A 21,121-nucleotide genomic window follows, 5' to 3' on the forward strand; every position below is an offset into this window, starting at 1 on the left:
TTTTGTGCACAAATTTGTTTACATCGCTGTTAGTGAGCATTTTTTCTTTGCCAAGATAATCCATCCACCTGACAAGTGGGGCATATCAAGAAGCTGACTCAACAGCATGATCATTACACAGGTGCACCTTGTGCTGGGCACAATAAAAGGACACTCTAAAATGTGCAGTTTTGTCACAATGCAATGTTGGCATGCTGACTGCAGGAATGTCCACCAGATCTGTTGCCAGAATTTTAATGTTAATTTCTCTAGCATAAGCTGCCTCCAACGTCATTTTAGAGAATTTGGCAGTACGTCCAACAGGCCTCAAAACCGCGGACCACATGTATGGCATTGTGTAACTTTCGGATCCAGATGTAAAGTATGTATAAAAGATAATGGACCAATATACTTTTCAATAAGATCATCTTTGAGAACAAATATTCTGTCTAAAATGTATGTTTGAGTCACTCCGATAGCATAAGCCATGGCAAAATGTGTAGAATTGCAGGAAATTAGCTTTAAAATTGCACATTTTCGTCTCCGCTACATGGCAAAATGTGTAGAAATTTCAAAATATTGGGTTGGCGTCCACACCATGGCCACGCCCACCTCCTAAGCCCAATTTTGATCCAGAAAAAAACTGTTATTATTATTCTACCTCACACAACACAGCGTTTCTCAAACTCAGTCCTGGGGACTCCAAGGGGGGCATATCTTTTTTTAAATTCTAGCACAGCACCATTCATTCAAATAATCAAAGCTTGTTGATGAGTCGATTTATTTAAATCAGCTGTGTAGTACTAAGGCAAGCTAACCGTGGGTCCTCAAGACTGAGTTTTGGAAACACGTAACATGTCTTCAATAACATGGACACACAACTTTCCTATTCCCAGGTGATCAAAGAGCTCAACAAGTGCCGTGAGGAGAACTCCATGCGTCTGGACCTGTCCAAGCGTTCCATCCACATGTTACCCACCTCCATCAAGGAACTCACCCAGCTGGCAGAGCTCTACCTGTACAGCAACAAGCTCCAGAGCCTCCCCTCAGAAGTGGGCTGCCTGTCTGGCCTGGTCACCTTAGCCTTGAGTGAGAACTCCCTAACCAGCCTACCAGAGTCCTTGGACTCCCTGAAGAAGTTGAGGATGCTGGACCTGAGGCATAACAAACTGAGGGAGATACCGGCGGTGGTTTACCGGGTGACGTCGCTGACCACACTGTACCTGAGGTTCAACCGGATCACGGCGGTGGAAAGGGACATCCGGAACCTGGCGAAGTTGACCATGCTCAGCATCCGTGAGAACAAGATCAAACAGCTGCCTGCCGAGATAGGTGAGGGAGATGGGGGAGGAGGGAAATAGAGAGATGAGTGGGGGGAGGGAGATGTGAGTGGGGGAAAGAAGTGAGTGGGAGGAGAGCGGGAGGGAGAGTCATCCACGAGCACAAGATCAAACAGATGAGTGTTGAGGAGGAGGGAGGGAGTCGAGGCTGGCAGATTGGGTTCTTGATGACAATGACGATGCATCATCATTTTTGCATAAGCCGGGAGCGTACACACTCTTTTGCCCCTGATTTTAGCTGTCCCAGACAAGTTTGAGATCGGAGACAAAATCCCCATGTCGTTGCGTACTTGGGGCGCATGGCCGTCACCGACGTTCAGTGATACAATCCGAGGGCTACCAATCCCGTCTTTCAGACGTCCCAATATTTTCAAAATCTCCAATGCTCTTGTAGTGTGAGAGGTGCAATGACACGTTTTGAGAACAGTGATCAGCAATAGCCAATGAGAGCTCGCCAGAGAAGAAGCCAGTGAGATGATGATGTTGCATCACATCACCCAGAATGTGTAGACTCTCCAGCAGGAGGGATTACTACTAGTATGTGTTTGTACTTGCCTTTAGCCAAAGTATCAAATCGTTACAGCTCTGAAGTTCACTACCAATGTTATTCAATTCCAAATATATTGGCTAGATATTTCAACACTGTATGGCAAGCGTGAATGTCTGACTGAAAATATTTGAGGCTTGTTTGAGCCACAGCTTGTTGTAGCTACGTTAACGATCTAATCACATTGTTTTCGCGAGACAGCGTGGTATGGAGAATCCTCACAACCAACTGAAGAGTCTTGTAGTGTGTGACCTCCGTCTGTGCCACACGGTTTAGTGTGCGCACCACTACGTTAGCCAGACAACAAACTACAGGAAAGACGGTTGTTGAATGTGAGCAGCTCAGCGACGTTAGGATTTTGAAAGTCGTCTAGTGTAAACCCGGCATTACAGAAGACATCGCTGCAGTGTTGTGAATAAGCTAAAGCCATAAGCTAAACCAGTCTTTTAATAACTCTGATTGCGGTTCTTGTCCAGATTAGTCACGTTTGTGTGTTGACTGTTGTATTGGCCCTGCCTCTCTGCAGGGGAGCTCTGTAACCTCATCACCCTGGACGTAGCCCATAACCAGCTGGAACACCTACCCAAGGAGATCGGCAACTGCACCCAGATCACCAACCTGGACCTACAGCACAACGAGCTACTGGACCTACCAGAAACTATAGGTGAGACTGACCGGGACCTCAGCAGTCAAATGTTCTCTCCTCAATGCAATTTGGGCAATCATCTGCCTATACTCAGCCTACAGGATACCGCTACTGACACAGCTGCACAGTGCACTTTCTTAACTGTACCTTGTGATGACTAGGATAAAACATTTGAGAATTCTCATTAATTGTATAATCTACAGTTTTAGGAACTGCAAGTGCTGTTATTTAATATAAGATGGTACTTTATTGATCCCCCAGAGGGCAAATATGATTTCACCAGCCAATACATACATTTCATACATTTGAAACGTTTAACATGATATCTGATATCTGACTTTGTTGATTGTCATTTTTGTATTTAACCTTGTCTCGTTGCAGGTAACTTGTCAAGCATAAACCGCTTGGGTCTGCGGTACAACCGGTTGTCAGCCATCCCCAGGTCGCTGGCCAAGTGCAGAGAACTGGAGGAGCTCAACCTAGAAAACAACAACATCTCCGTGTTGCCAGAAGTGAGTGGTGCTTTTAGTGATTACTGCATTTAATGGTATTGTTAGGGGTATAGCAGATCTATCTACCTCCTCCTCTCTATCCCAGGGTCTCCTGTCTAGTCTGGTGAATCTGACCAGTCTAACCCTAGCGAGGAACTGTTTCCAGTCCTACCCGGTGGGAGGACCCTCCCAGTTCTCCACCATCTACTCTCTCAACATGGAGCACAACCGCATCAACAAGATCCCCTTTGGAATCTTCTCCAGGGCCAAAGTCCTCAGCAAACTCAACATGAAGGTAAGGATGCTGTCCATTGTTACGTGTTGTCATCTCCTTCCCTCTTTTTTGATGACTTCTAGTAAAAGAGGACCAAGACGATAGTCCCAGACATTATGTAGGCAGGACAACGTCTCTTTCTTCGGACGTTAAAGGGATAGTTGGTGAATTTGGCAATGAAGCCCTTTATGTACTTTCCCAGAGTTGTGGATACCATTTTTATGAATCTGCGTCCAGTATGAAAGAAGTTAGTGGTAGTTTCGTGAGCCAATGCTAACTAGCGTTAGCGCAATGACTGGAAGTCTATAGGAACAGTCATTGTGCCAAAACTAGCAATAGCGACTTCCTTCAAACTGCACGCAGAGACATAAAAATGGTATCCACGATTTCATCTGACTCTGGGGAAGAAGATAAAGGGCCTCATTGCCAAAATCCCCAACTATCCCTTTAAGGTTGACAATGGTCGGTGATGGTGGTGGCTTAGGTAAAGAGCTGACATGAGCAACACCTTATTGAACAATGTCTTCTTTCTGCTCCGGAATTGTTGTCAATGTCGTTGTTTTTTTTCTTCAGGACAACCAGTTGACGTCTCTGCCTCTAGACTTTGGCACGTGGACCAGTATGGTGGAGCTCAATCTGGCCACCAATCAGCTGACAAAGATCCCAGAGGACATCTGCGGTCTCGTTTCGCTTGAGGTGAGGACTAGATAGAATTCCCAGATGGGATCTTTCCTGAGAAATGTAGACTTTGTACTTTTCTGGTGCCGTCATCAATTCATACATTATTCAACCTGACCGGAAATCTAAATTATTATCACTCTCCCATTTCAGCATACAGTAGGTGATCAACTATTTAGTTATTTTTAGGTCTGTAACACAAGCTACAGGTTGTGACAGTTCGCTTCAGTGTTCTGAAACGTCTGTTTTGTTCACAGGTCTTGATATTGTCCAACAATCTTCTCAAGAAGTTGCCACATGGTATTGGCAACCTGAGGAAACTACGGGAGCTCGACTTGGAGGAGAACAAGTTGGAATCGCTCCCGAATGAAATCGCTTACCTGAAAGATTTACAGGTTTGATACTATTACGCTGTTTCCCTACACTGTCACGTAAGCATTTAGGCCTACCTTTAACTAAAATGTGTTGAGTTATAAACCATTCAAAGACCACTAACAGATGTAGTGATACTGTAGTGCTGTGATGAGTAATTTCATTGACACAAGTATTCTTTCTTCTACTTTTAAAGGCCCAATGCATAAAAATAAAATACAAAGATTTATATCCACACCTTTTCCACATTTTGTTACGTTACAGCCTTATTCTAAAATTGATTAAATCGTTTTTTCCCATCATCAATCTAGATACAATACCCCACAATGACAAATCGAAAATGTTTTTTTTACGTAAGTATTCAGACCCTTTGCTATACGACTCAATATTGAGCTCCTGTGCATCCGGTTTCCATTGATCGTCCTTGATGTTACTACTCCTGAGTGGTGCAGTGGTCTCAGGCACTGCATCTCTGCATCTCAGTGCTAGCGGCGTCACTACAGACCCTGTTCGATTCCAGGCTGTATCACAACCAGCCGTGATTGGGAGTCCCATAGGGTGGCGCACAATTGGCCCAGTGTTGTTAGCGTGTGGCCGTGGTAAGCCGTTACTGTAAACAATAATTTGTTCTTAACTGACTTGCCTAGTTAAATAAAGGTAAAAAGTAAACTACAACTTGATTGTTCAACTCTGGTAAATTCAATTGATTGGACATGATTTGGAAAGGCACATACAAGGCCCCACAGTTGACAGTGCATGTCAGAGCAAAAACCAAGCCATGGGGTCGAAGGAATTGTCCGAAGAGCCCAGAGGCAGGATTGTGTCGAGGCACAGATCTGGGTAAGGGTACCAAAACAATTCTGCAGCATTTGAAGGACCCAAAGAACACAGTGGCCTCCATCATTCTTAAAATGGAAGAAGTTTGGAACCGCCAAGACTCTTCCTAGAGCAGGCCGCCCGGCCAAACAAAGCAATCGGGGAGAAAGGACTTGGTCAGGGAGGTGACCAAGAACCCGCTGGTTACTCTGACAGAGCTCTAGAGTTCCTCTGTGGAGATGGGAGAAATCCCAGAAGGACAACAATCTCTGCAGCACTCCACCAATCACACCTTTATGGTAGTGGCCAGACGGAAGCCACTCCTCAGTAAAAGGCACATGACAGCCCACTTGGAGTTTGCCAAAAGGAACCTAAAGACTCTCAGACCATGAGAAACAAGATTCTCTGGTCTGATGAAACCAAGATTGAACTCTTTGGACTGAATGCCAAGCGTCACGTCAGGAAGAAACCTGGCACCATCCCTATGGTGAAGCATGGTGGTGGCAGCAGCCTGCTGTGGGGATGTTTTTCAGCTGCAGGGACTGGGAGACTAGTCAGGATCGAGGTAAAGATGAACTGAGCAAAGTACAGAGAGATCCTTGATGAAAACCTGCTCCAGAGCGCTCAGGACCTACGACTGGGGCGATGGTTCACCTTCCAAAAGGACAACGACCCTAAGCACACAGCCAAAACGACACAGGAGTGGCATCGGGACAAGTCTCTGAATGTTCTTGAGTGGCCCAGCCAGAGCCTGGACTTGAACCCAATCAAACATCTGGAGAGATCTGAAAATAGCTGTGCAGCGACGCTCCCCATCCAACCTGACAGAGCTTGAGAGGATCTGCAGAGAAGAATGAGAGATACTCCCAAGCTTGTAGCGTCATACCCAAGAAGACTCAAAGCTGTAATTACTGCCAAAGGTGCTTCAACAAAGCACTGAGTAAAGGGTCTGAATACTTATGTAAATGTGATAATTTCTAAAAACCGGTTTTTGCTTTGTCATTATTGGGTATCGTGTGTAGATTGAGGGGGGGGGGAACAATTGAATCAGTTTTAGAATAAGGATGTGTAATGTAACAAAATGAAAAAAGTCAAGAGGGCTAAATACTTTCTGAATGCACTGTATATACAGAAGTAGATGGACCCCTTCAAATTAGTGGATTTGGCTATTTCAGCCACACCTGTTGATGACTGGTGTATAAAATTGAGCACACAGCCATGCAATCTCCATAGGACAACATTGGCAGTAGAATGGCCTTAGTGTAGAGCTCTGTGACTTTCAACGTGGCACCGTTATAGGATGCCACCTTTCCAACAAGTCATTTCGTAAAATGTCTGCCCTTCTAGAGCTGCTACGGTCAACTGTAAGTGTTATTGTGAAGCGGAAATGTCTAGGAGCAACAACGGCTCAGTCGTGAAGTGGTAGATCACACAAGCTCACAGAACGGGACCGCCGAGTACTGAAGCGTGTAGAGCGTAAAAATAATCTGTCCTCGGTTGCAACACTCACTACTGACTTCCAAACTGCCTCTGGAAGCAGCGTCAGCACAAGACCTGTCGGTCAGGAGTTTCATGAAATGGCTTTCCATGGCCAAGCAGCCGCACGCACACAAGCCTAAAATCACCATGCACAATGCCAAGCGTCGGCTGGAGTGGTGTAAAGCTCGCCGCCATTGGACTCTGGAGCAGTGGAAATGCATTCTCTGGAGCGATGACTTACGCTTCACCATCTGGCAGTCCCGATCGAACACCTTTGGGATGAATTGGGACGCCGACTGCGAGCCAGGCTTAATCGGTCAACATCAGTGCCTGACCTCACTAATGCTCTTGTGGCTGAATGGAAGCAAGTCCCCACAGCAATGTTCCAACATCTAGTGGAAAGCCTTTCCAGAAGAGTGGAGACTGTTATAGCAGTAAAGGGGATACCAACTCCATATTAAGGCCCATGATTTTGGAATGAGATGTTTGACGTGCAGGTGTCCACATACTTTTCTATTTCCACACTGTAATGTTGGAATAATGCTGTGAAATTGTAAAAAATTATTTTAATGCTCTTTTAGTGTAAGAGCTGTTTGAAAAGACTGTCTCTAAAATGTAAGCCTGTTTTGGTGGATTTGGAATTTTGGCCTGACATCACCAAGTGGTAAATGAGTTAATAGACCAATAAGAAAGAGTCCCAAACCAATAAGAGCTAGTTTTCACTTGTCCCCTCACCACTCCCAGACACTCCTAGCAAAATTCTTGCTGCAGAAATTGCTCTTGGATAATAATCTGTTTTTTCATTTTTTTTTTTTCAATTGAAAACAATCACACAATTTGATATTGATCTGCTGCATTGGACCTTTTTTAAATAAACCATTTTATATCTCCAGGGTTTGAACGATGGAGCTCAGAATAATTTCTTCACCAACGTTTCGACAGCTAAGCTGTTTTCATCATGTGATATTGACATTCCATTTTTGCTTGTATCCTATCAGAAACTAGTGTTGACCAATAATCAGCTGACCACGTTGCCCCGTGGGATCGGTCACCTCACCAACCTGACCCACCTGGGTCTGGGAGAGAACCTGCTGCAGCACCTGCCAGAGGAGATCGGTAAATACATTTTACGGCATACCACTGGGTACTGGTCTGTTTCTGCTGAGACCACTCCTTGTACTCTGTCATTTGCCAAATATACAGAAAGACTACATACAACTCAGACTAGGAGTGAATCTCAAAAGTACTTCCTTGATACTTTCCATCCTCACCTGAACTCCAAATGTCATTGAGAAACAAGGAGCTTATTGGAGGAGGTCATAAGCTTTCATTTGGATACTTACACTTGACAGAATAGAGAGAACTACATGTGGTCCTTTTGTAGGTCAGTTGGTAGACCATGGCGCTTGTAAAGCCAGGGTAGTGGGTTAGATTCTCGGGACCACCCATACTTAAAATGTATGCACGCATGACTAAGTCGCTTTGGATAAAAGCGTCTGCTAGATGGCTTATATTTATATATTACATATAAAACATAACTTCAGCTAAACAATTTAATTAGCATATTTTAGTCCCAGCAATCTACAGCCCATCAATAATTACTGTATGTACCAGCTGATGATCTGTCTGTCTGTGCCTCCAGGTAGAATATAACACTCCTGTATCCTCCACCCCTCCTGTATCCTCCACCCCTCCTATCTCCCTACATCCCTTTCTCCATCCTTTCCTCCCTCCATCCTTTCTTTCCATCCTAGGTACACTGGAGAACTTGGAGGAGCTGTACCTCAATGACAACCCCAACCTGCACAGCCTCCCGTTTGAGCTGGCCCTGTGCAGCAAGCTGTCCATCATGAGCATCGAGAACTGTCCTCTCAGCCATCTGCCCCCACAGATCGTCGCCGGGGGCCCCTCCTTCATTATCCAGTTCCTCAAGATGCAGGGGCCCTACCGTGCCATGGTCTGATAGGGCCCGGAGGCCAAGATTGTGGTCTGAGAGCTGATTTGATGGCTGATATACCAGGCCCACGCAAGGCCTGTGATCTGACAACGGACCACGCCCATAATTGGGTAGACCACGCCCACATTCTGAAGGCTGACGCCCACCCATTCAGACACCCCACCCAATCCCTTACCTATCCAACTACGTGTGTCATACACTGTAAAAAAACAACAACAACAAAAAACTAAATGTACAAAAAGGGGAGGAAAACATTTTCGGTTCATACATCATCTATATGCGGAAAAAAACAAAACAAGTACATTTATATTGAGACTGTGCTCCAGCGTTTCTGTTGAGGAATCATAGCCGTTTAGAAGGCCAACTTCTCCAATATTTTATTCCCGAGTCATGTAAGACAAAACTTAAAGGGTCATTACACAACTTATTTTATTTTTTTTACATTATATTCATTAACTCCAGCACCATACGATACATAATCTGTTTTCATACATATGAAGACACTGGTATAGTGCTGGAGGTAATGAATAGGAGATTAAAAAGTGGTGGAATTGCCCTTTAATATCTCTACCACGTTTTGCCAAAACGGATCATGTATATTGAGTAACAATGAGCTAAAGTGGCTATGATTCTTTTAACATAGAAACCAGATTCCCAATGCCAACATATTTACAGTAATTAGGTATGTATATTAGGAGAGCTTAGGATACAACTATTGTATGCAAAAAATAATATTTGAAACTTAAATTTTTACTGCTGCTGCCATTATCAATGTTCATTTTGTCATGTCTTTTTCTTTTTGATGTGTATATATTTTTTTTTTTTACAACTCGACTAAAGATTTGTTATCGTGAGGTTTGAGGTTAAAGAACAAAGGTCTAATGTTGATGTTTTTAATTTCACATTAATCCGTAAAAAAACAGTGCCTATATGTCCAGGAAGGTCCATTGGTTTTTCTGACGCTCTAAACACAATTGTCCATTATACAAAGGTATCATTTAGTTAAGCAAATTTTCTTTCTAGAATTATGGTTTGTTAAAAAAAAAAGTTTTACATTTCTTTTATATTAGTTCTATCATTGTTGGATGGCAATGATTCAAAAAATAAAGTGATAAAAGTATACATTTGAATCAATCGCTTTCGGAGGATTTAAATTTAAAAAAAAATAAGCAGTAATCCTTAAACAGTAAGCTAGTAATATATAACATTTATGCGAAATCTTTAATGCTTTAAAAAAATGGACTTAGCAAGTTTGACTCAAACCTTTCCAAAATAGGCAGTAATGTTGCCCTCATGTTTTAAGATATTAGATTTGTTTTTGCTTTGAGAAAAAAAGTTAAACTGTAAAAAGAGGTGATTAGATAAGTGATCTGTAGTGACTTTTATATATTCTATAAATACTGATTGTTGCCTTGAGTGCAATTTGAGTCATTGTAATGTTTACTTTTTTGCTATGTCTTCAGTGTTGGGGCTGTCATACAACGTGGAAACGAATGACCAACAACAACATATCAGGAACGTTGAAGGAAAGGTGTCAATATAACTAATGACTGACGTTGCCATGGTTACCGTCGTTAAGGTATGCCAAAAACATGAATCAAAACCCATAATTGTCATTATACATCCAGTTTCTTTGACTGCTTTTTTAATACGCCTCTTCACGAGATCTGAAAGTTTTACTTGGCTTCCTTCTTTTTTTTGTCCCACACTGTCCCAGCAATGATGCTGTTCTTATGCACTTTCTAAATGACATTGGCATCATCCTCTTTTAACAATGACAATATCCTTATCTCCATGGTTACGTTGAACTGGGGCATTTTTGTTTCACAGTGAAGTATTTTATCTCTTTGAACAGTTTATCATGTACATTTTATAATGGTGTCAAATGAATATTAAGGATGAGATGACAAGCTCAAAATAAATCTAAACTAGTAAGTATGTGGAGCGTCGAATTCAGACGTTTTGGCTTTCGTCCTATCAATCTTGATGGAAAATATTAGCTTGAACTGTGTATGTCCAATAAGGGTCTTATTGATATGTTTAAAGATGTATTAAAGTACCCCATATCTTGCTCATATGTACTACAAGCAAAATGTTTGTCAAATTATTGCAATTCATTGAGTTCCACATTGTAAAATGTAAATCATTTTCTGTTACTATAATTTTTTTGACACTGTATTGGGTTAGTATTATATCACGTGACTGTACATTAAAATCCCAACTAAGGTAGATCAAACCAAAAGCTTTTTTGGTTTTGGAAATGAACGTGTTGCGTCCAAGCTTTGTACTCAATCATCTTTTAGTATTTATTTTCAATCAAGTGTGGGTCTAGTTTTTTGGCAGCAGCTTACGATTACAGTTTCGATGTGGACTGCTAAGAAAAAACGAGGCCTGGGCAGAGCACACACCCAGACAAAATGTATTGCTGCTTCTAATCCTACCAGCAGAACCTGTTGCTGCTTGAAAAATATGCTGTAAACGATTGATGGGGCGGGAAAAGTGAGCTCTATCCTAAACAAAATCAACATCGATACACAAGACTCGTACAGTAGCCTGGCTGGGAAGATTGACCTCTGAGTTTGTGGTCACATGAGGTCTGTTGGTTTTCAAACAGATCAAATTGTTTGGACCGACGTACGAGGAAAAACCAAGGTGCATATTTGAGCCTATAACGACGCAGTTACAAGACAATACTTTTTTTGAAAAGACAAAAAAATGTAAAAAGGGCTTTCTTCTCGTTCACGCTCAAAGAATACCACCAGAGGCATTGCATTCCTGGTTTTATATTTTAAAAAAGCTTCGGAAGAAATGGAAAATAAAAAAATATGTAAATTGTTTTGGGGAATTGGTTGTGTATTTACATTTTAGCTATAAACAAAATGTTATTATGTGAAAATGCCTTCAGTGTAAGTACTTAAGTGAGATGTGCATTAGGGTATGCAGCGAGAGAAAAGCTGTTATCCCGTATAATGTTGAGTCTGGTTTTGTTCATATTTGTATCTATGTGCCATTTGCAAGGTGAGAGGTGGATGACTGACGTATGTGTAGAGAACCTGAGACATAATCGTCATTATTCAGAAAAGCAGTTATCAAAACAAGGAATGTAAGTTAACACGCTTTTTGGAAAAGAAATGTGTGACTTAGTCTAGGTTTGGGGGTTGTCATATTTTGGATTCTTGTATCTGAGGTTGATGACGAAGAGGTATTGTTCTGATGCATCCTAATGATTTGGAGGCGACTAGGTGGTGTTTATTATTCAATCGTCTGATTTTTGAGTCGTAGAAAGTGTAATCATGGCCATTTTGTTCTTTTTTTTTATTGTAGCAAAATGTATTTTGTGTCTCAATCCTTTTTCTTGCCTGGCTATGTTGTGTAGGAAACCAAGCATGTTGAAAAATAGTTTTTTTTGTCTAGGTCGGAACTACGTTGGGGTGGCGATTCGTTGTATATAGAAGACCAGATAATGTTGCTACTATTTGGTATTTGCAAAAATGTTTCCTGTAGATTTTTTTTGTACATTTCACAGTATTTGAAACATTGTACAGCCAGCAATGCTTTACCTACCTATTCTTTATCAAGCAGCCTTAACTGTTAAAAACATTTTTGTTATTAACCTTTCTTTGTGTCTGTGGCTGTAGTAGGAAACTTTCTTTTTCTGTTCTTTCTTCCTTTTTAGCTCTGTGCATGCATATTTTAACCTGACCTGATGATTGATTGACAGTTCACATAAGCACTCTCCAAACTGAATACTGTGTTCAGTTTCATTATTCTGGAACACTAGTGAGCAATAGTGAAACAACACAATTCAGTTCAGATTCCATGCTAGCTACAGGCCACCCCAAACAATCCCTATACCAGTTGTCGCCAACCCTGTTCCTGCAGTGCTACTGTCCTGTAGGTTTTTGCTCCAACCTAAACTAACGCACCTGATTCTAATAATTAGCTGGTTGATAAACTGAATCAGTTTAGTTACAACTGAGGTTGGAGCAAAAACCAACATTCATTTGACTGCCTTAAGTCGTGCACCAAGCATCCCCTCTCCCTCAACTTTCACCCAGTCAGACCTTCAGTCACTTGAATATTTTTAATCATGTAAGACAGAAAATATGTTTGATATAAATAGGGGAAAATGTTTTCCCAACCTTTGTGACCAGTCACCTGACCAGAAAAAACAAAGCCTGAGCGTTATAGCCAATAATAACTCTATGGCCCAGGACCCCCCCCCCCCCCCCCCCCCCCCTTCTCAAGTCACAGCAGGGTTAGGAATAACTCCTGGCCCTAGGCCTATACATAACAAGTGAGTTGACTGTTTAATGGTCAGAAATGAGATTGAGCAACTATGTTCCAGAACTAGTACACCAAGTTATTTTTTAAAGGTTCTATTTTCTGTCTACCAATATGGGTACAGTATATGTGACTACCTGACTACGGTGGCCTCCATGGTCCAAGTTGAGGAGTATGTAAGAGAATTGGAAAAATGGTGACATGACAAATTTATTTTACCTTAACATCCAACTGTTTAGTACCGAGAGACATGCCTTTACTAAAATTACTTGGCAAATGAAATTAGAAAAAGGATTTGTCTGCTTGGTTGTAAATGACACAATTATTAATCAAAGCACACCCATTGTAATGAAAATTATTCAGACTCCTAAGTTTGCAAAATGGGTGAAAAACTGCAATGTTTGGTGACCTGCATGTACATACATAAATCGTTTTAATTAATATACCTATAAACATTTACAAATTGGAAAAAAAAGTGACTTGAATTTTTATTTATTTATGGTTTCACCAAAAAAGTACTGCAAAATGAACATGGTTGGTTGTTTGCCGGTCACATTGAGAGAGCAGAACAGAGCTGCCTATGTCCTCAAGTAATTCCTATTTTTGTCTTTGTTCTTTTTTTTCCTTCTTCTCTGTAATTGAATTTTTTATTTCTTTTCAAAACACATGAAGCAGCATTTAAGCCAAGAGTCCTGCACAGTATATGACCTTTTAGCAATGATTTGCACAAGCACAGCAAGGGCACAATTTCAAAATCCCAATCATACAGAAGAGAATGGCACTTAGACTGTTTACACAGGCAGCCCAATTCTGATCTTTTTTCCCACTAATTGGTCTTTTGACCAATCACACAAGAGTTTTTCACATCAGCTCTTTTTCAGAGCTAATCTGATTGGTCAAAAGACCAATTAGTGAAAAAAGATCAGAATTGGGCTTCCTGTCTAAACGCAGCCCAAGTGTCTGTCTCAAAGTAAGAGTGCTGATGTAGGATCCGTTTCGCCTTTTAGATCATATTGAATAAGATGATATGGACAGGTGGAGACCTGATCCTAGATCAGCACTCCTACTGTGAGATGCTTTTTGAACACTGGCCCAGGGTCCCACCTGTCCATGTAATCTTATTCAGTATGATCTAAAGGGCAAAATGGATCCTAGATCAGCAGCACACCTACTCTGGAACACTTGATATGGGTTTACCTTTAGCAAAAGGGCCAGACAATGTAGCTAGGGCCGGATAATGTAGATATCTAGAATCTACGTAGCCCAAAAACATTCTGGGCCTAGACGGTATAGCAACAATCCAAAGCCTATATGAGTTTAGTTTTTCATTTAGCTTCAGGCAACAAGTTTGGGCACCCAAACTTGTTGCCCAAACTTGTTGCCTGAAGCTAAATGAAAAACTAAACTCATATAGGCTTTGGATTGTTGCTATACCGTCTAGGCCCAGAATGTTTTTGGGCTACGTAGATTCTAGATATCTACATTATCCGGCCCTAGCTACATTGTCTGGCCCTTTTGCTAAAGGTAAAAATTAGTTCAGTATATATCTTTGGTAGTGAAGTGCATTCAATATCTCTCTGTCTATTATAGACAGCAGTATCAGCTGGAGACATTTGAACAGTATATTGTATGTTAGTCAGCAGGGATCCATTTCAATTTGGTTAATTCCTGATGTTTGCTGAAATTACATAGAGGAGCATTGAGGGTATTGGAATTTGTTCTACTTCTTGACTGCATTTAAAATGGAATTGACTCTTATCCTGTTCGTCAGTTAAACCCCCCCCCCCCCAAAAAAAAGCAGTTGAAATGTTTCCCACATTTCAAAAAGAGACAGTATTGTGCCTTTTTTAATATGTTCAGGACTGGGCTGTTCTCTCTCAAATGTCTCTTTTGTACCTAGAAAAACGTGTCATTTGTTGTCATTCGAGTGTACAAACTTTATCATTTCAGAATGTTCTGATGTTTGTATAATACTCCTGTCATGCCTTCACAATGCTTTGGTTTTCATTTTTTATTTTGGAGGTTTTCCCACTATTTGTCAAATTGTGGAATTTAAGCTCTGAAAAAACCTGATAAATGTACTTTTAATCCAATTAATTGTAATGTGCAGTTTGTTACTTCTTCAATATAAAAAAAATGTTTACCCTGTCTTGAATTTATAAATTATGTTGTATGGATGTGTTGTTCTTTCAAATGAGAAAATATAACTGACCACTATATCAGGGACTGTGACGCAGTTTCCCGGCCAAAGATTAAGCCTGGTCGTGGACTAAAAACAAACTCAATTAGGCTTAATTAGTGTGTGGGAAACTGCCCCTATATTGTCCAATTGGATAAAGCGATAACAAATTCATAGATGGGTAAAGTTGTAAATACTGGTAGTGTCTTGCTGTTTCAATACAGTCTTACATTAGTTAAATATCTTCCTCTTTACTTCACTTATGGCACATGACTGTTTATCCCAAATGGCACCCTATACAGTGCACTGCACTACTTTTGACCAGGGTCCCTAGGATTACGGTCAAAAGTAGTGCACTATATTCGGAAAAGCGTGCCATTTGGGATACACTATTATAGTAAGGTTACGTCAGACTGACCAATGAAAGATCTAAACCGCAATCGAAGAGCAATAACAGGCACGTAGAATATATGAATGACTAACTTTGTGTAGAGCTGTAGTCGAGTGGTAACATTCATGGCACATGTACAACTCCCCACTGTTCAATCTCATATCCACTCATTCTTCTGTACTGCTGCTTCCCTGCATCCAACTCTGTTTCCAAACTGTCTAAATAAAAACGATATATACATAATTACACTTTCTATTTATATGGATGGGTTACGTCTGACTTTGATTCAATATTACGGTTGATGAATAAGTAGATGGATATGGTCTGTGTAATAAAACTGGAACTTGTACTTCTCAATCGCGACACGTTGTTCCATTCTATTGCACCTGTACCCAGAGAGATGTATAAACGGCCCTGCCTGTCCCAATACAAGAGCGCCCCCTACTGGATCATTGAAAACATGGTCCCCCACATCTCGACTCCAGTCAACATCAATTACCTTCACCCTTCAACTTCTAAGTGTATTTGAATTCTAGTCAGATTGAGGTTTTTGGCTGGGGTTTCAGAATACATTACATTAGACACATTACAAGTGAGGTACGTTTTTTTTCTCTTCTGTCTTGTCGTTTCCCATTTAAGCCACCACGAGAAAATGGAGAGACAGAGGAGTTTGGACGTTTTTCAACAACTGGTAAAGTATCACAATAATTCATGTGTCATCTGACCTGGCAGTTTAAATTTGGACTGCACGTGATGATGATGTTGCATCGGAGTACATTACAATTTAGTGCATTAACCAAATACATTGCCTAAAGATTTACCTGGGATAGTCCTGTCTTAACCTATTTAAATTATGTCAAATATGTGACGCTTTCGCATTTTTTAAAAATGTTTTATGGGAGAACAGAAGTTGGAAGCACCTATGGTCTTATTAGAAAAAGTTAAGACGCATAATAGTTTTCAGTATTCAGTAAAAGCATAGAGTACTATGTGGTATCATTCGATACTTAACGGTAGGTTTTACCATCCTGAATGTCACATAGCATCAGTGGTGATGGCGCGCCTCGGGCTATTTCTTGCAAAGCGAATCCGAGAGAGACCGACGCCGGGCGCGAAAGCTTTTTCAGAAGACGACAGGTGTCACTGTATCCTCGCGCTCCATCCGCGTATTGACGCATGATAACTAGCAGTGATGTTTACTCAAAACACAGAAGTCCGCTGTCATATGATATCCCACTAACAACATCTTCCTCCATTCCCCAAACACACATGATATGGTAGAAAAGCTTTATACTGATAGAAGGCTATGTTATTGAAAGCACCTGTTCTAAAATGAAAGAGTGGCTAAATTGGGCATAGACTACCTCTTGGTGTTATCACTTCAAGTTGATCCAATGCGGTCTGTCTCAATAACATATGTTACAATATGCATAAATCGCTCTGCCATTTCCTGGTTGATAAAATTCTTATAGCCTAATTTCAGTTTGTGACAAAACAAGCAATTGTATCATCTAAACTGCTATGAAATATGTTTTCAATAACCACAAATATTGTTTTTTCACCTGTTTGAAGCGGGTGTGCAAAACCGAAAATAAAATACACAAAAACTAAATTTAAGAACAGGAAGCATAGAAGTAGCGCACATGGAACAGATATATCGCTTCTTAGACTTGCTTTCAATGAAAATGACAGATCTGTAACTCACATTTCACGGTCGTCCAAAAAGTTACATATTGCAGCATTAAACAATGGAGACACGCCCATGATTAGGATATAGACTACTTTTATCCAGTGACCAAATAATATGTTTGTACATGTTTTGTGCACACTTAGGAAAGTATTAGACCATTTAAATAATGTGATGTTCTATGCAAGAGCCTTTGCAAATGCTTAATAAATATTGATCCATCAATGAGCATCACATGGGCTGACATTGGTTATTTTACCCTATAGGCTGACTGTTAAGCTTAGGCTAAAGCCAATGTTGACTGGTCAATAGTTTACTGTTTAGTAGGCCTAGCCTATAATTATCTTACTATTGACTATGAACCCCAGCCCCTTTAGTTTTTTTCTATATCATTTTAACAGTTTTAGAATGGTTGGTGTGACAATAAATGGTGCTTCAATTGGGTTGGTTCGTGAACGGAATAGAGTTAGCCCGCGCCAAGTAAATAAAAAGTCTGTGTTTCATTTCCACGTGGTGTAGGCTCCGGGTGCTGCTATAGCAACGCAGTTCTGGGAGGTTGGGGTTATAAATAGAGGGCGTGGCGGAACTGAGCTTGGAGCGGCCAACAGTAGCATAGTAGGGCGATAGTCTCCACTCATAGAACTGACGGCAGCAGCAGGAGCAGCAGCCACAGGATAACGTGATTACTGCTCTATTAGCTCTCCGCTAGTGAGACAGACTTAGATACGGAGCGGATCATTCTGCGGAGAGGAAAGCTGACTGTGAAACGTTAGCTCGCGCTCTTCCATGGAACACAGAAGAGATGCGCGAGAAGCCAGCTGATTCGGGTAACTGACCTGCATGAAGAAGTTGCTCACTGTCCATTCTATTGTCGGCCACTCAAAAGGACCCAAGTGACAAAGCACAATGCTTGAGGTATGAGTTGTATTTGGTGTGTACCTGCTATATTCTTGGAAAGTATAACTAGAGTTATGTTGTATTTGTGTAAATTGACAGTTAAGGCATCTCCGGTTCCTGCTTTTTAAAATTCTTACTTCTGCACCTCCTATTTTTCAGATGAAGTGACAATCAGCTGTATTCAACCTAAACTGTTCTTGATCGACCAACATGCAATGGAGCGAAAAATAACTACAAAAAAAACACTGAAGAGTCCCACTCCCTCACTTTCCAGTCTTCCAGTTGCAAAGTACATGGTCTCCTGGATGACATTTGCTGACCTTACATGATTGGATCCCTGAGGATCTAAGGAGAATCAATGGCGGGGTGGGATAACATGACGAACGTGACCAATGAGACTCTTACAAGCACGACCATCATGAGCAACATGACCAATGAGACCATCCTTTGGGGTCCGCCCTATAGCCTCCAGATCTCGTTGCCTCTAACGATCCTGGTCGGGATGCTCATCCTATTGACAGTCTTCGGCAACGTCTTAGTGGTCATCGCTGTGTTTACTAGCCGGGCCCTGAAGGCCCCTCAGAACCTCTTCCTGGTTTCGTTGGCGTCGGCGGACATTTTGGTTGCGACCCTGGTCATGCCCTTCTCCCTGGCCAACGAACTCATGGGCTACTGGTACTTTGGTAAAGTCTGGTGCGAGATCTACCTTGCACTGGACGTTCTCTTCTGTACGGCATCTATCGCCCATCTGTGCGCCATTAGTCTGGACAGGTACTGGTCAATCACCAAGGCCATCGAGTACAACCTGAAACGGACACCGAGCAGGATCAAGTGCATCATCGTCATCGTGTGGGTCATCGCCGCGGTGATCTCGTTCCCGCCCCTCATCACCATGGAGAAGGAGAGTGATAAAGAGGAGGGGCCGGTGTGTAAGATCAACGAAGACAAGTGGTACATGATCTCGTCCAGTATCGGCTCGTTCTTTGTGCCCTGCGTCATCATGATCCTCGTTTACATCCGGATCTATCAGATCGCTAAGAAACGGACACGGGTACCACCGGGCGACCGGAAACCCAAAATAGCGGCCACTGTGTCGCCGGTGACGAGCAAGAAGGAGAACGGAGCTGGGGGAGTCGGAGGTGACCAACACGCTTGTCATGAGAAGCTCAACGGAGAGCAAGGAGACAGAGAGCGGGATGAACACAGAGGAGAGGACGAGAAAGAAGGGGAGATAAACGGCGTGGACATGGAGGACTCCTCATCGTCTGACCACCAGGTCAACAACCCCTGTTCTATCAAGAAGAAGAAGAAACACACAGCTAAAACCAAACTGAGCCAGATCAAACCAGGAGTGGACCACCCGGCGCTGCCCAAACTGGTAGTGAGACAGAGCTCTAAGGGGAGTCGATGGAAGGGGAGACAGAACAGGGAGAAACGTTTCACCTTCGTCTTGGCTGTGGTCATTGGAGTTTTTGTCGTTTGCTGGTTCCCCTTCTTCTTTACCTACACTCTGACGGCGCTCTGTGACTCGTGTTACATACCTGACACACTGTTTAAATTCTTCTTCTGGTTCGGCTACTGTAACAGTTCAGCCAATCCCATTATCTATACAATCTTCAACAATGACTTCCGAAGGTCTTTTAAAAAGATTCTCTGCAGGGATAACCGGAGAATGCTGTGATTAGACTTGGGACTTTTAAGTTGTTTGTATGTTGTTGTTTTTTTATAAATTGTTATCGTGCATGGTCGGATCCGTGGCTTTAAACAAATAATGTACCTACCTGTGACAAAACATCTACATGTATTATGTTGCAAAGGCTTTTGGGGGAAAGACTAAAACCTACTACAGTACGTGCAGTAAAAGCATCAAAATGTTGTTTTTCCAAAAGGTCGGCAGCACTACGCCACACCACAGCTTGGAAACAAACTATCCTGCGAATACAGACTTTAAAAAAGCTCAACCATTCCAGCCACGTTCATCCTACATTCAACCAATGTTTTTCTACAGTTTTGTGAATGTTTGAATCACAACATTGGATAAACGTGGTCAGGAGTATGATAATATATGTAGTATTTTATGATGTTATGTTGATATGATGTTGAAATAATTGTCTCTTTCTGAGCCACCTTGGTGTGTTCTATTCATTGTTATTGAAACACACTGCCATTTTATATGATATCAAGTTACAACTGGGAGAATGGGTTACCATAGTTATGTTAAAGAATAAACATCTCTCAATGGCCATTCAGTCATGGTTTCTGAACTCTTATATGAAGGTCAACTCTGAGATGACAGCATCACAATAGTATGTTAGTATTGTTCTGTTTGCTCTTTCTCAATCACACACACACACACACACACACACACACACACACACACACACACACACACACACAGCAGTGTTACTTCTGATAATAATAATGCCTTAAGTTCATGTCTAGGGAGAGAACACAGACAATGGGATAGGGAGAAAGAAGTGAGATGGATCATTGTTCATGAAAGTGCTTCAGGCACTGCGTCACTGTGAGGACAGGGAATATAGTGTGTCATTTCAGAAGTGGCACACTGTATAAGGAATAGCGTTCCATTTTGAACATAGCCTAGCAGCTGTAATCAAAGGAACAATGTTAATTCCCAGTCTGTTCAGACTGACACACACACACCACACTCACACCACACACACACCACACACACACACACACACACACATCCACACACACACACACACACACACACACACACACACACACACACACACACACACACACACACACACACACACACACACACACACATACACACACACACACACACACTGGTAGTTAGGCAGTTATGAGAGCAGGTCTTATCCATGTTGCAGAGTAACGTATCACTTAGAGTTCCACGTACCGCCGCCTCACGCATCATTAAACCCAGGATGTGGATCTAGCTGGCTCATCAAACCAGAACCTGATAGACTGGTCATGTGCAGAACACACACACACACTCACAAACACACACACACTCTCTCTCTAACTACTGAGCTCACATTTAAAGAAGACATCAAATGAATGTTAGTCTAGCCCTAGCTATGAATGTTAGTCTAGCCCTAGCTATGAATGTT

At 41.8% G+C, this 21,121-nt stretch overlaps 2 protein-coding genes across 3 annotated transcripts; both read left to right on the forward strand.

Moving 5' to 3' along the window:
- Positions 1-875: 875 nt before the first annotated feature.
- Positions 876-10,840, forward strand: LOC129842675 (leucine-rich repeat protein SHOC-2; the record flags this gene model as incomplete). Its single annotated transcript, XM_055911302.1, is given in 8 exon segments — positions 876-1,311; positions 2,393-2,530; positions 2,894-3,024; positions 3,110-3,298; positions 3,851-3,973; positions 4,213-4,350; positions 7,621-7,738; positions 8,377-10,840. Coding segments are annotated over 8 exon segments (1,482 nt in total), but the record flags the coding sequence as incomplete, so codon positions are not given.
- A 6,863-nt stretch (positions 10,841-17,703) lies between these two features.
- LOC129842670 (alpha-2A adrenergic receptor-like) lies at positions 17,704-20,262 on the forward strand. Of its 2 annotated transcripts, none has more exons than XM_055911300.1 (2): positions 17,704-18,051; positions 18,177-20,262. In XM_055911300.1, exon 2 carries the CDS (start codon positions 18,376-18,378, stop codon positions 19,696-19,698), a length of 1,323 nt encoding a protein of 440 aa, XP_055767275.1. In that variant the 5' UTR covers positions 17,704-18,051; positions 18,177-18,375; the 3' UTR covers positions 19,699-20,262. The 2 variants fall into 2 exon arrangements, with proteins under 2 accessions (XP_055767275.1, XP_055767274.1); XM_055911299.1 differs by having other exon boundaries at positions 17,704-18,035.
- Positions 20,263-21,121: the final 859 nt, after the last annotated feature.

This window comes from Salvelinus fontinalis, unplaced genomic scaffold (assembly GCF_029448725.1).
Source record: "Salvelinus fontinalis isolate EN_2023a unplaced genomic scaffold, ASM2944872v1 scaffold_0059, whole genome shotgun sequence".
NCBI lineage: Eukaryota > Metazoa > Chordata > Actinopteri > Salmoniformes > Salmonidae > Salvelinus > Salvelinus fontinalis.

What these genes read in the sequence shown, in the direction of transcription:
- LOC129842670 (XM_055911300.1), top strand. Translation starts at nt 18,376, where the DNA reads ATGGCGGGGTGGGATAACATGACGAACGTGACCAATGAGACTCTTACA.